Below are 16,169 nucleotides of genomic sequence, written 5' to 3' on the forward strand. Positions count from 1 at the left end.
CTTGGTTCGACGCCAGCTCCATCAAATGGATTTGTGGTGGACAAATGCCGTGTGCGTAGGTTCATTCGTTTCTTCGTGCTTCCTTCAGTTCTATCACCACCGTCTCCTTTAGCCCACACGATCTAATCGCGAAACATAAAACTGAACGATTTTTAGAAACCTTGGGACAGACAGTATAAGGGAAATCTAATACTGTCTATCAACCTATCAATAAGTGTTACCAGAAACAAACATATCGAAGATTAGTATACGGAAGTTCTTTTGCTGATTCATCTTCTGCAAAACGTAAACTGAAATGCTTTCTTATTTTACTCTAGAAAAGTTAACGACTTTGACCCCAGATCATTTCTTTATATACGTTTCATTTGATTTTCCTTCGGCAGATCCCACGCTAAGCTGTAACCATTCTAAATGAATCCCACGTCTCGTATAGTCTCGGAGCTAAACAGACGTTAAACCTATAAGCCAATCATTGCTAGTAAAAGCAATTTCAATTAACTCTGTATAAAACTTAATGAGAGTGGTGATACTTCGTGAACATAATTTAATCAATGACTTCGTAGATTGCTTTTGATAATCTTCGAACATGTCCACCTGGAATTTTCGTGAACTTTCAGAACGAAGAATATAGAGTAATTAAACGCGTCGCCTAAACATGATTTGTATGGGTATTTTAATTACTTAAATGCAGATAAATATAAGATTGGAGTAGCAAAAAATATTCATAGTAGATAAAATGTGTTAATGGTTTCTGACACAGTAAATAATTTCTGATACTTCGTACACTTTCTACAAACTATACTAAAATGTATTTTTCTTTTTTCATATTCGTAATTTTGGTGGTTCAAGGATGTTCCCCACGTGAATTAACGATCAACAATAAGTATAGTAGCGGAAGAAGAGTTACTGATGGAAACCCGTGAGGGTTGAAATAATTTAATATAACAATATTTTTTGGGATACAAGGTTAGCACTTAATTTTAATTTAGAATATGTATCTCACAGCGTGCATTAGTGGATGCTATCACGTGTTTCGATATCAAGTTAGAACGGTTGACGTTAATTACCTACCGAAGTCCTTGACGGATACCGTAAGTTTTCTTAACCAGTTTTTTTTAAAAGCATTTGATTTTGTATTATATATATTACAATTATTCAAATTCACGAAAATGACAAGAAGGATTGTCAGTTTATGAATAATAAAAATCATTTTACTATTAATTCAAGCGTCTTTAACCGTTCCATGTTCCATTTCTTTCTCAACTGCAAAAATTATTTGTTTCAACTGTACTCGTAATTGAACCATTCTATCCTGTATTTATCTGCTATAGCTCAAGGAAAAATATATTATTAACACAATCAAAACAAATGCATTTTAAATTTCTAACTTTTCAACAAGCAATCTGAAGTGGTATTCCTTCATAAATTAGGAACTGTCGAAATAAAATAATATTTTACGTACCAAGGGTTTATTACATTACTCTTTGCTATACAAAATTAACAGTTTTATTTATAACTGAATTTTGATCCATCTTTACATACCTAAAAACAGCACACAACATAGTGTGCTGTGGTTAGCTCATTTTAAAGACTGTTCTTTTTATCAACATTATTGAAAAATATAAACTGACTACAATTACAATTTAAGAACAAGTGAGTTATTTATTTACACGAAAACATTATGAACATCTCCAACGCAGCTTGCATAGCAATGTGTTTTCTAAGATTTTTCCTTTTATCAGCAGAAATAGTCTTTGGAACTGTTTGTACGTCGTCTGTAAAACAATTCATAGGTCATACATAATTAATTTATATGTATATATAAAGTGTGTTTTCGCACCCTTGGAATGTAAGAACTAATTTTAAGCAGTTACTGAATAGTTCTTAAATCGATCAGTTTTGTACTTTATCAAGATTTCAACAGTTATTTTAAACAAACAAATAAAAATGACATGAAAATCACCAGTCATACTAGGGGAAAAACAGTTCATTCAATCACCCAACTATATATGAATCTGATAGGATGTTTGATAACAGATGTTGCCTGTGAAACACTTATGTCACTACACACACCAGGATCACACGAATATATATATATTTAAACAGTAAAAGAAGATCGTTCTTCGTTTGTTTTTTAAATTAAAATTTAATTATGAAGCACTATTATTTGAGGCTAATGAACACGCAAACTGCTTTTGTTTCTTAAGAAAAAAATACTATTGTATATATATATATATATAAAATGTTTTTTGCAGAAATCTTTTAACTTTCCACTTCTTGTTTTTGAAAGTGCACAGAAACTAACACATCCACTGAAAATCGAAATCAGAGATTGTTTAGTGAAGATATGTTAATGATAAATAAAAACACAAAGATTCCATGTGAAATATTGTTGAGGTATATCAAGTTCACTTGTCCAGATGTCAACTAAATATATTTAGTTTGGGTAAGGGCACTCTCACCGAAAGTAGGATCTGTCATCCGAGACCAATCTGTTTGTCCCACAACGAATCCAATTGCTCGCATTCTCTCCTGTTGTTTTCGCTCTTCCAAATCTGCCCATCGTACCTGGAACGAAAGTAAAAAAAATCAGAATTTTTAGTATTATATAAGAAAAAGAAAGATAGCTACCACACAGAAGCACAAATTTCTACTTCAACATAATTGCATTTACTCTACATTCACTTCTAAAAGTACGGAATGAATGTATTACAGCAGTGTTTCTCGAACTTTTTCCAAGAACCTCCTTTATTGAATCAGAATGTTCACCGGATCACATTGCTCTTGTTTCCTTCGAAATCAAATGTATCATTTATCTTATGTTTTGAGCATACGTTCAATACCAGTATACCCACATTTTTTTTTAAACAGTATTAATTAAAATTCCTTTAATTTTATATTGGTATTAAAAAGAAGGAAACATATTCATTTATTTTAATAATTAAAGGCTATCAAGAATATCTTATAGAGTAGATAGGGTAATACATTTTATAAAATGTTAGTTCTGAGAGACGCTTGCTTATTAATTCCCAAACTCTTGAGATTCTCAACTATTGTGTGACATGGAATACACTTGAATTGTATTTTGCTGTCTTTTTTGATGTTCAATCTAAAAAGGACCACACGGGAAGAGTTGGAGAACCACTTGTAATCCGGTAATCATAGTTTGAGAAACGTTGTATTATAGTAATAGATCCACATATCGAAACTATTATTTCTTAATGTATTCGCTTCCATGTGAAAGTAACATGAAACATTTTTGCCAGACTAGCAGGCAAAAAACTAATTATCACAAACAACACGCTATTATAAAAATATTTTCCTGTAGATTGAGAAATCCTTAAATTCTTACTGAACTAAATAACATTCATCCTAAAATTAAGTTTTCCTTAGAGTTAGAAGAAAAGAAAAAATATATTTTTACACATAACGATTAGTAGATTTGAGAATTCTTACTAATAATACCGTATTTATCCACGTAATTTGCTCTACCGCGTATTTTGCGTACCCTAGCTCCGTGTACAAGTATTTAAGCACTTTTTTCTTCAGTACGGTACGAATTTTTCTTTGTTAAATACACGTCAATTGAGCATGTATTGTGATGAAAGAGAGGATCTCTTACTTCTGGTGCTTAAGGTCCCTGGTTTGATTCCAGTTCGTAGCAAATGTGCTTTGTGGTGGACAAACACCGTGTGCATGGGTTTTCTCGGGATTCTCCCGTTTCCTCTCATTTCCTTGATTCCATTTTCATTCATTATCACCATCACTGTCTCACTCAGCTTTAGTGCATAATCGTGGCACGCTAAACTAAAACTTCCGTAATCTGTGCATACGAACATACTGGTAGTCGTTTTAAAAATTCTGTATTCTTAATTACCGTACACTACAATAAAATTCAGATGAAGACCTGTATTAAAAGATCCGCATATTTTATTTTACGCGCCTCGTCTTTTAAATTACCAAAACAGAATTTAAAAAGTGTGCAAATCGCGGAAGAGAATACGGTATATGGAAGACCAGCAGCTAGGTTTCTACATAAATAAAAAAAAATCTAGACATTCCTACAGGGTTGGATCGAACGTTTGGATACATTTCTTCGTAAGAGTTTATAAAGTTATTTCGCGCAATAAGATTGTAGAACAACAATTATGAGGGAAAGTAGATGAGCCAAATAAAGCTACGTAAGAACACGTCAGTGACACCAAAGCAGTATCAGGATTACCAGAATATATAACTAACTATTCTATCAAAGACTAAAGAAAGACATCATCCATGGTAGAGATATCTGTATATGAATCATACTGCGTCAAAATAAAAGTTCCAAAATAAAATTTTAATAAATTCACATAAACAATGGAATTTTATAATGAAGAATTCAAGATCAAAAACAGTGATAATACTTTTCTTAGTTATTTGCTATCGAATCCACTGAAGCAAATTTTAGTAATAACAACAGGTATTACAGAAATTAATTGCAGAATCAAGGTATACCAACATTGGAGGCTGGCGTTAAGTAAGATGCGGCGACCGTTTGTTATAGTATTTACAGTGTGTAACATACATGCCTTTAAAAATGTAATTCTTATAAATGCTGTAAGTTTACTTAGGTATACAATAAAATAAACCGTGCGAGGCCATAGTTCATAGTACAAGAACATATGAAATATAGGAAGAAGATGTATGGTTTGTGTTCAACTTACAGTAGAGAAATTGACAAGACGAAGGTTGAAGACTAATTAACTAAAATTACTGACAAGGATGAAGAAAATTTACGGAAAACACGGTAAGAGTATTCTTTATTATAGAATCTGAGTAAAAAACAATGCTAATTTTAAATTTATTTGATATGGTTTCCCTTTAACAAAGTGCACTTTTTACAAAGCTGCTGCAATCTTGCAAATCAATGAAATGTAAGTCCAGAAATCAGGACTCTGTGTGAACAACAATCGCTTACAAATCTGTTAATCGTTCGACACAATGCTGCATGTTAATCGTTCGACAAAAAAAAAAAAAAAAAAAAAAAAAAAAAAAAAAAAAAAAAAAGCATTATAAGGTGTCTACTAAAATTCAAAAATGAAATTTCGTGACTTTTTCGTGACCTTTTCTTTACCAAAACATAAAATTTTGTAACATTCTCAAGAGTGAATTTGGGTGCGAACTAGGCCAAATTTTCATGCAAACAATAGAAGCGTCCTTTGACTGCGATTTGGTGGCGTCTAACGCTGACCATAGGCATTTTCGGTGGTGATTTTAGACGTTTTATGGAACAAAATTTTTCAGACTATAACTTATTTTTGTACAGATACAAAAATCGTGACCCGAAAGCTAAATTCTTGACTTTCATGACCGATAGACACCCTGATTATGATTTCGCCATATTAGAATTATAGCAGGATGTTTTCATAATCCCAAAAGACAGTGGGTAGGAATTTTGCAATGGATTACTCTGCCTTGACCTTCTTTACGTGTGGTGAACTGATGTAGTGTAGTGGTGTATCCTACTTCTGCTTGGACATGAGATGATCCAAATACAATCCCACTTCGTCCATGATTATCGATCATTACATAAAACTGACGCCACTGCCTTAAAATTGGGCTGAGACTGCCTCATTTATCACTAACCGTTCATGCATCTAACCGAAGTTCAATATTTCGTAATCCATTTTACCCTAACCTTCCTCACATCCAGGTCTTTATTACGAATTATCTTCCACAGTCGTTCATGGATGATGTTACAATTCCTCCTCTATCCGCTGAAGTGAAAGTCACAAAAATTCACCTGGTCATCATCACCAGTCATCTTTGGATGGTCACAGAAACTGCTCGTTTGCACCTTAAGTTATCCTCCTGCCCAAAATGCCCACTTTCAAGTTTGAAACTCACATTTTCACCGTGGCAACAATATGCCTTGACCTTATTGTCAGGAAGAGGGCGTTGTGAATTTACTTCATACAGAACCTTCCTGAACAGGTATATGATACAGACATGTTACTCATGTGTGTTAAGCGTTTATAATCCTAGCTTTTGAGTTTAAGAAACTATTTGGTTTTTTCAGATATTGACCTGCAAGGTGTACTCACGGATTATAAACTTTCAGTGGAAACTGTCAACTTGTGCATCATGGTGCCCAAACTCAGTTAGGTTGCGACTTTGCATTGAAGCAAGCTACCCACGAGGAGTTTGCTTTCGTTCTTCTTTAATGTCATTCGGTATTTTTTCTGCCCAAAGTTTGGTACATTTTCATGGGATTTCCACCTTTATCTTATTTCAGTATTTTATCTCCTTATTCCTGAAAGTGCGTGCAACTACTTCACCGTTGGACATTGTGGAACGTTTAGTGTGGTTATGATGGATAATGGATGTGGTGCAGGTAATTGAAAATCCCACTGAGTGTGAGATACGACCGGTGATCAGGTTTTTGACCGCGAAAAATGTGAGAGTGGCACACTTATTGCCAGTTTCGCTAGAATGTGGTTCAACAACGCTGATGAAGCTAAACAGACCGTCCAGAATTAGCTATCTACGCTGGCGGCAAAGTGAGTATGTATGTTTAACGCCGGTCCCATGAATGTCCACGACAAACAACGATCAGGATGCCCCTCAATCATCATCGACCCATTGATGCATGATATTGAAATGCGATACGAGGTAACCGCCATTTGGCAGTATCAACGCTGCCCGATTAGTTTCATCTATTCCTCCACTCGAATACATTCCTCGCTGGAAGCGGTTCAACAACGTTGATGAAGCCAAACAGATCATGAAGGATTGGCTATCTGAGCTGGTGGCAAATTTCTTTGGTGAGGGTCTACAAAAGCTCATCTACTGCTACGACAAGTGTCTCAACTATGGAAACACGTTGAGAAATATCTCAATATGGATAGGACCAGGAATGGAGATAATTAAACTTCTTCCTTTGCATATTTCAGTTTTTATCTTAAAATAACCCCTAATTAAAAAAATAAGTCTCATATATTATATTCAATTGATATCTGTATTGATATTAAGAACATTTCCTGTGTTGCTAAAATTCAATTAGAGTTGTGAAGTATAGTTTTCTTTATGTTCGAAAATTCTAAAAGAGTGCTGATTGTGATTGCTATGGAGGTAACTTTTATACTACCTGTAGATTTCCATTTTGCGTAAACCTGTTTAAATGAAGAAACACTATTTACGTGCTTCCTTATTATTTTTATTGTGTTAGTTTAAAGTTTCCAAATAGTTTTGATCTACTAAAAGAAATGGCACTTCCGTTATATATATATATATCCAGTACGTTACAGATAGTTTCGAACGATGAAGAAATAATCGGATTACGTGGAATCCGTGCTCTATTTGACTGATTTTAAGGAACGCATTAAAAAATAGTACTTTGAAAAATATTCAAGATTTAAAAAAAAAATAGAAAACATAAGTCACCAACTGATAGGATTCGCTAAGATAATTGGCGGTTTTCACATACTATATTTTCCCGGTTATATTATTGTCCCTCAATTTATTTTTTTAGTTTTTGTTTCACGTGAAGTACTTGACTCCTTGAAGTACAGGCAGTGAGTATTTCGATATTTCATCTTCATATGAACAATATAAAGAGCTTTTTAATCACAAAAATGAATATTTTGATTAAGAGGTCTCCTAGAAAATGTTACTGGTCTTCAAAAATGTTTCTCTCTCCCTCTTTTGTTGAATAACATGTGAAAAACGTTGTAAATCTTGTTTTAACTCACTCATTTATCTGTGAAAAAATTTATAACGAGTGCAGAATGGTACCAATTGCTTTCAAGATGTCCTTTCATTTAACATTTGAACAGTTAAATTGTGACATTTATAGAGAAAAATAATTACCCTCTTTTTCCCTGGTTCGTCTGGACGATTGTTGTAGTCGTCCGAAAGTTGTAGCCAGTCCTCGATGGAGGTCTCCGTCTTTTTCTTCTTCACTAAGCCGTCCAACCGATCTGTAACAACACCATAAAGTTATCCTTTTACTACTGTCTTCGTATATTTTCTTTACGCTTCAGTACATACATAAGCTACATGAAAACGTACCAGATACAGGCTTATCAAAAATCATCTTCTATTTGTTTCAGTATAAGTTTACGAATAATATTTACGGAATACCCGAAACGAAAATAAGCACAGTGGCAGCTCTTGAGGGAAGTCACATCAGTAAAAATTTGAATTGTACTGCTACGAATAAATCGTACTTAATGCACTAATTCTTGTATACAGCTTTCTTCCCTTGGCTTGTAGCGATAAAATTTTAACTTTTACCAAAGCCACATCCTCAAGACCCGCCACTGGAATTTATATTTCTTATAAGAAAGTTATAATCATGCATTGTCCTATATTGGTAATGTTAATTTTAGTGGTACGCAATGAATCAAGAACTGCAGAATTCAAAACCCTAAAATATCGCAAAAAGATGAAATAATACTGAAATTGAGAGAGTCGAAATGTAATATCTGAAAACAGATCAGAAGTGTCAAGCATATAACCTCTGACATAACATGAGAGGTAGCAAATTAAATATCAAACACTATTATATTTGAAAAATTAAGGAAATCACCGATTTTACATCACATTGTGTTCACACAGCCTGAATCATAAAGTGTATAGAGGTATAGAGAAAAAAGGTAAGAAACATCAAGAGATCACAAAAGAGATCAAAATTCAACTAGTTAAAGCGAAACCTCCAGTAGAAATGAAATGCGCACACAGAAAAGACATATGCTACACATTTACCAACTCTATTGTTTACTCTTAATAACGTTGTTGTTATAACAATATATATATCAATCTAATTTCAGAAATATTCTAGCAGTCAAGTGTCAACAGCTTGAGTTAAAAAATTGTCACTTTACAAAATCCCATCCATTTTTACATACAACAGGGCAATGTGTTTGTCAATTTCTATGATATGAAGCAATATTGTAAGCCCTCAATCATTTTACTGAGGTGTAGCAACTGCTTCATACTTTCTATTTTCAGGAAATACAATCTCCTTATGAAATCGATGTGTCAATCTACAAAGATTGTTACCGACAATTTCCTTTCTTTAGATAACATATGTAAGCGTGAAGTCAAAATATTGGGGGGGGGGGGGGGACATAATATGACTAGCATAAAGATCAAGTAACTAAGATATGTGAACAACTGCATAAGACTCAACGACTCATGTCATGTACAACGGATATGATGTGGGCCACTGTATTTATTTAACTATAAGACGCTGGAAAGTTGAACCACGTGAGCGAACTCCATAACTCATATCAATCCATACACCATACGAACTCTGAAACAATGTTACAAATATAGTTATTTTGGAAACACTGTATTTAATAAAATTAAATCTTTTGTTGAACGTTATATGATAATGGCCTTCAAATAATAAAGGAAACTGCTGATCAATGGATGTGAATATTATTATAAAAGACTTGGTGGAATGAGAATATGGGAGAAAACTGGAGAACTAAGAGAAAATCCAAGGGCACAATGCCGTCAATCACGAATTCACATAAGCCTCAGTGGCTTAGTGCCAGGGCGCTCATTTTAATTGCGTAGGGCCTCTGGTTCGATCCCAGCTCGTACCAAATGGGCTTTGTGGTAGACGAACATTGAGAGAGGGGTTATTCCACACAAGGTTTCCACGGGGTTATTCCTTTTCTTCCACTGTCTTCATTCCACCATTGCATTGTTATCATCATCGTCTCCCTTAGCCTCGGTGCATGAGAAAAAACTAGAAATTTCATTTCATAAATTCACATGAGCTGGAATCGAATCAAAGGCCTATCGCAACAGAGATAAGCACTTAACGACTAAGCCATAGGCCCCTCTTTCTGAGAATATGAAATTACTTTAATTCTTAAGCTTATGAACTTTTGTTTCACGGACTTAAAATTCTACATACAAAAAACTTCTTGGCCAACAATAGAGAAACCTCACAGCTGGAAATCCAATTCGTGTACGTAATAGGAAGATTGTGAGTTATTACAAACATTTTCACGAAAAATGAATGAAAGTGCATTTATTTATTTTTTTTTTTTATCAGTGTTTAAATGACCAACAAGACAAGATTAAAGAGAAGTTGTTCTCGGAAAACCCGAAATTATATGAACGAGTCACGAACAATTGTCATTACTAAGAAGACATTTGCGAAAATAAGGAAAATTAATTAAAGGAACTGATCACCTCTGAAAAACCAAATATTTGAAATTATAACATTATTGTATATATATATATTAGGGGATTACAAGAATTTGTCACAATATTTTGAGAATAGATTCCTCACATCAAAAGAAGAAAAAAAAGTTTATATGGACCTGTGGTCAAAAGCGCATAGTTAAAGTAGTTATCGGGTGCCAAAAACGTGAAAAAAAAAAAAAAAATGCAATTTAAAGGTCCATAGTTCCACTACTATAGACCGATAGTAGTCGGGTCAAGACATCACTGAGGAAATAGTAGGTGAATTACCCAAATATCCATCTTTCAGAATCTTCGGTATTTGCACAATAATTTTTAGAGAGGCTGTCTGGGAGTACTTGATCACCCTCTACCTGACTCTCTAAAAATTGGTGTGCAAGTACTGGCGCATTCTTGGATAGTTCATATACCAGTTCCTCAGTGATATCTTGACCCGACTACGATAGGTCCCATAGTAGTGGAGCTATGAACTTCTTAAAGGAGCAGTTCGAGTTAAAAACAAGTTTGGTGCAATAGAAAGAGTAACAAAAAATGAGGCGTATTTTTTAAAATCTTGATAGGCCGTCTCGTTCGGCTTCTATAGGCATTTGTTTTTGATGAATCGCAAATGCTGACGTCACTCGTGGGCTACGCGAGGAACTCAATGTGAGTGAGCAACTACTTCCTTGTACGCAGCTGATAAATCTTTAATAGTGCAGTGGATTTAATAGATTGTGTTTTGGGTTTGTTAGCAGTCTTGCTTTGTGTTGAATTCTTGAGGGACGTTTTTGTTAATTGCTTTTCCTACAGCATTAGTACAAAAAAATTGACAGAGAACAGTGATTACGTAGTGTTGTGCGAAGCAGTGTTTCTTCCACACATGTTTTTGGTGGTGACACTGTCTCCCGAAGTTCTGAGAATGTACCCGGAAGATATAAAAATAATACGTCTATAATATAATAAATAGAATAGTACTGTGTGAAAATAATGTGCCCATCCGAATATAAGTGAGACCCCCTGGAACATTTCTTTCTGAAAGAAACTGGTGCGAAGTAGAAAACACGTGTTAGAACAGCGCGTGCTGTCTGTGAATTGAGGTAGAAATGCCTAACACGTGCTGTTTTCAGTTGTAATTCTTGTGCGATTCAAGCTGAGAACATATCCTTTTTTATTTCCAAGTCGTGAGAAATCACTAGATCGATATAAATTATGGCTCAAGAAAATCGATAGGAAAAATTTTGTGCTAAATGAAAACACTCGTGTTTGTTCCAAACATCTTGAAGAGTCCGACTTCGAGCAGTCATGTTTACTGAAAGAAAAACTAATGCCAAGAGAATTATTTACACGAAAACTGAGAAAGTATGCTGTTCAAGGTATATTATTGAAAGGTTTAGAATCCGAGCCATCGAATAAGCGCCGATCTATGTCCAGTTACCAACGTAAAAATATCGTACAAGATGCAATTGACGGTTGTGGTAGAGACGAAGCATTAGAGGGTAATAGCAACGGTGTCACTCGTGATTGTGATGGTACTGCTTTCGAAATAAATGTAAATACAACTGCTATACAATGTGAATTGGGGAGTGCAATATACCGGCTTGTAGAAGGAAGTGTTCCTCAGGACATTGATTTCGTTTAATTTTTCTGTATCAAGTGACAATGATGAAACGGGTGACTAGTAGAGTTGTTCCGTGGAAAGCGATGCGAATGAAACAAATTTAACCGTAAAGTATTTTTCGTATTCTGACAAACTTTACAGATGTAATTTAATTTTTGCCACATATGTCGCGCTCCTGTACATACCTTGAAGCACAAAATTATAGGATCAGCGTTAAAAATTGCAACAAAACGTGATAATGAACATACTTGTTTGAGAATCGGAAGCATGATTAAAGAAAAGGTGCTTAGGTGTTGTAGCAATCTCGTCCGCCATCTATTTACATGGTATTGGTTTTGAAATTTTAGTTTCTTTTGTGAAACGCTGAACTTATGCTTTGTAGGAAAAACTACGTTTTATAATATTATAAAAACTTTTCTGCAGCCCACCATCACATATCATTTTCTACATATTATCATTTTTTTTTTCTTATTTTGATGTGAGGAATCTGTTCCCAAAATATTGTCACACATTTTTTAACACCCTATATATATATTGTCCTCAGGACATTGATTTTGTTTGTATTTTTGTACTGACATTTCTACAAAATGGTTTTCAGTTTGCTCGTCTACTGATAGCTTGTGTTATTTTATTTTTTTACTGTAAGAAAAGGAACCTATCCTTATAATTTGAAATTATAGCACCCTACAACTTAAGAAGTAACTGCGAAATAGAGCAATAAAGGATGGCTACGAGTTTGCGCCATACGTTATGGAGTCATATTTACTAAATTCTAGTGTTTTGATATCCATATTTTAATTTTGCTTCTATTCTTACTTTAAAAAAAAAAAAAAAAAAAAAAAACTTAGGTAATCTGTCGAGAATTTAATTCGACAGACTCTTAAGCACCGCAAAATATTTTATTATTTTAAATTCACACTTTAAAATAATAAAATAAAGCAAAGAAACTATTAGCTTAAATTAGACAAAATATCATTAGAAGAAACATCACCAAAAGGTAAAGTGTTCTGGAAACTGCTATTATCGGCCGAATACTACGTAACAATGAAGAAATAAATCATGATGATCAAACAATTTCATAGATAATCCTTACAAAACTAGCTCCATACAAGTCACTGTAAGTAAGTAGACCCTTAAATCCAAGTGTTATATTTATAGTGAAAAAGTTCTGGATATTGCTCCTTAAATAATAAAAGGAAAAAATGAAAGAGTAAAGATACTGCCGAACGGCGTTCTCGTTTAGAATACTTACCTAGTTTATCTTCTGACGGCTCCATCTTTTCCCACTTGCTGAGGTAAATGTTCGTGCCTGTTTCCTGTAGGAATAACTTTGATAATTTAGATAAAAAAATATTCCCCCAAAATTCCCTTCACCAAGATAGTTGCTGATGGTTCTGTATTTTTTTTTTTAAAGAACTCTCCCTACTGCATAAACTTTAAAATAACGTTTAATTTTTTTCTACTCATCAAGAGAAAAGAAAATGCATCATCTCATTTAAATGTACTTATAATAAATAATTTTCATTTCGAAATTTTAGGCATGAAGAAGTTTTCTTCTTCTTCATTGAAGTGAATATTGTCAATGTTTATAAACTCTTGACAGCTATAAGGAGGAAAAATAAAGATTAGACAGAAACACAAACGGAAAGATATTTACTTCACACAGATATTCTATTTCTCACCATTAAAAACAAATTACTTCTTAAGGAAATACAGTGAAACCAGTTTGGTTGGCCACCTATCAGGACTACTTAGGATTCTCTACAACAAAACTTGTTAATGGGTGTTTATCTTCGTGCTGTATTACTCAATTCTCTTTAATATTTTACCTAGTGATAGCATAACAAAAGAGAACGAAAGTTTATGAGGAAATATACATATATAACAGTAGCTCTCAAAAAAACTTTTCGTATTCGGGATTATTATTAAATAATTAAACGTGAATTGTGGTATAATTTTGCCAGTAATGTAGAGGAAGGAAGTTAATTCATAAGGACGAACACAGGCCGAGTGCCCAAAAATTTTGAGAAACATACTAGAAACAGAAAAATAACACACAGCGAAAAGAGAATGTTACATAAAGTGGAGTTCTACGATATGTATTCAACGAATACAGAGCCAATTTAATTATGCCGTCTTAGGTGGACGAGATATGGAGTTTTCGTTGGCAATATGCACGTAAAATGTTGTAGTTGGAAAGTGTCCAATAAAAAAAATCTTGGGGAGAGATTATGAAAAAAAGGTGGAAAGTAACTAAACATTACTTATGGGAAGTAACCAGTAATTACTATAATCGGACTAGAAAAAAATGTGATCCACTGACAGATTTCTTGTTCCTGCGTTGTTGTTTCTTAAGCTGTAAAATATTCGTTATATGTAATAACGAAACACTAATGCAAATATCGTACTATACAGTCACCTTTATGGCTATAAGGGTAGCGTGGATGCTTTCTGTGCCGTAGTAAAGGGTTTGTGGAGATACTAGGCATCCGATAAAAGCCGCGCTAGTGATCCAGAACCCACCGTAAGCAGTCTGACATAGCCTCGAAGATCAAGAGAAATATTAAACACTAATCAATCGATCAAAATTATTCCCACATTCCTACATCACGACCATACGCATTAATATTTAAAAAGATTCGTGTTTAAGCATTTTAGATTACTTTATTTTTGCTTCAATATTAATTTGGAGAAGAAAGTTTCTGTTTAGAATCTGGAGGCTTCGTAACACATTCTAAAATTTATTCGGGCTCCAGTCATAAATAATTACGTTAATTTTCAATGGTAAAAATATATACATATACTGTTGTGTTCGAATAAAACCGAACACTAACTCTTCTTATAAAGCTCTGTGTCCAGTCCATAATCTTTAAAAAAGATGCAGCATACATATGCCTTTCTCCTCTTCGAAGTTTCTCTTCCGAACTTAACTATCAAATCCTGTGAGTGCGTCTCTCTCTTTCTCTGCGTGTGTGTGTGTGAGAGAGAGAGAGAGACTACTATTTCACAAAACGCTCGGTATCTTTTACTGTGTAATATCTACTTACTTAAACATTAAAATCGATACCTCAACAAGTATGCCTCTACGATTCTGATTAGTTGATGTTACACTTACACAGAAAACTGTGCTGCTCAAAGCTTTGTAATCCAGTATCTATCTGGATTCAACCAACAGCACCGTATACAATATACATCCTTGAACCAACACGACTACATTTGCATTCTCTCCAAACACAGTCTGATATTTTCTTTTTATGTAATATTTCCAAGTTTTGTTCTTTGAATTGATTATGTATGAAAAACAATATTTATATATTTCTGATTATGCGTAACGGAGATCAATTTCTTTGTTGTTAAGTATTTTAGTGAAAACCTGTAGCATTCAAATTTACAGAATATTCAATAATCACCGTCACGTCTGGAATTCTTAATAATCTTCCCAAATATTAAGTGCAAGATCTAAGTACATGAAAATGTCATAATAAAATGTAATGAAGACATCATTAATGTAAACTTAGAACTGAACAAAATATTTTGAAATTTGCAAATCTCGGTCCCTAAAATAACCACGAGAAACTTAAACTAAACTTGCACAGAATGTACTGAAAATGGACGAGATATTTCGTAAAAATTTTGTTTTAAATGTACAATAGACACAAATGTTATTGTAATGGTAATAAAATTTACATTTCGCAGTCCAGTAGTATCGTATCACCTAAGGGCATGGCGGTAGGCAAATAATCGTTGCAGTCACCAGCACAAATGCATAATTTTCTCCATGTTCATTTATCAATAACTTTTGAACAAATAGGCCAATTTCAGAAGAGTTTTATTGACGAAAAAAGATGTATAGGGTTATATGCACTTCACTTACGACTGGACAGTATGACGTAGTAAGAATACAATACACAAATCAACATCTCATATAAAGAATAAAGGGTGGGGTGGATATAAAGGAGAACACGCACAAGCACCAACTTTCAAAATAATATCTCATTATGCCTTACGCACAACTTAAGATTCCATCAGTACGTACGGGTCCATAATACTAAATAGTCATAACAAAGGCGGCCAACAACATGAGTTTAACTGTATTTTCTTCTAACTATAGTATAAACCGTTTCTGAAACTTCTACTGCTAAGATTCGCTTTGCTGAGAACGGAAAAACTGCAAACTTCAGTTCTTTGCCATACGACTGCTTTTCGTTAGAAAAAAATTAAATCAAATTAAAACACTAAGTAATTTACAGTTATTTAACCCTTCCTCTACCATCTCCTTATAAAAATTCTACGAGAAATTCGTCTCGTTCTTTTCGAATTTCAACGATTTTTTAAAAACAAATCCTGACTACTATCAATTTTTAAACAAAAC

At 33.8% G+C, this 16,169-nt stretch overlaps 1 protein-coding gene across 1 annotated transcript in view; it reads right to left on the reverse strand.

The window, feature by feature from the left end:
• Nucleotides 1-1,452: 1,452 nt before the first annotated feature.
• The window catches only part of LOC145661090 (uncharacterized), a 53,934-nt gene continuing 39,217 nt past the window's right edge, over nucleotides 1,453-16,169 (reverse strand). The window contains exons 13-15 of the mRNA XM_081726535.1: nucleotides 13,050-13,113; nucleotides 7,846-7,955; nucleotides 1,453-2,568 (exon numbers count right to left, since the gene is read on the reverse strand). Of these exons, the coding sequence (XP_081582661.1) occupies nucleotides 2,428-2,568; nucleotides 7,846-7,955; nucleotides 13,050-13,113 (315 nt within the window). The 3' untranslated portion in view covers nucleotides 1,453-2,427. The remainder of the gene's footprint in view (nucleotides 2,569-7,845; nucleotides 7,956-13,049; nucleotides 13,114-16,169) is intronic.

This window comes from Thermobia domestica, chromosome 9 (genome assembly GCF_964235325.1).
Source record: "Thermobia domestica chromosome 9, izTheDome1.hap1.1, whole genome shotgun sequence".
NCBI lineage: Eukaryota > Metazoa > Arthropoda > Insecta > Zygentoma > Lepismatidae > Thermobia > Thermobia domestica.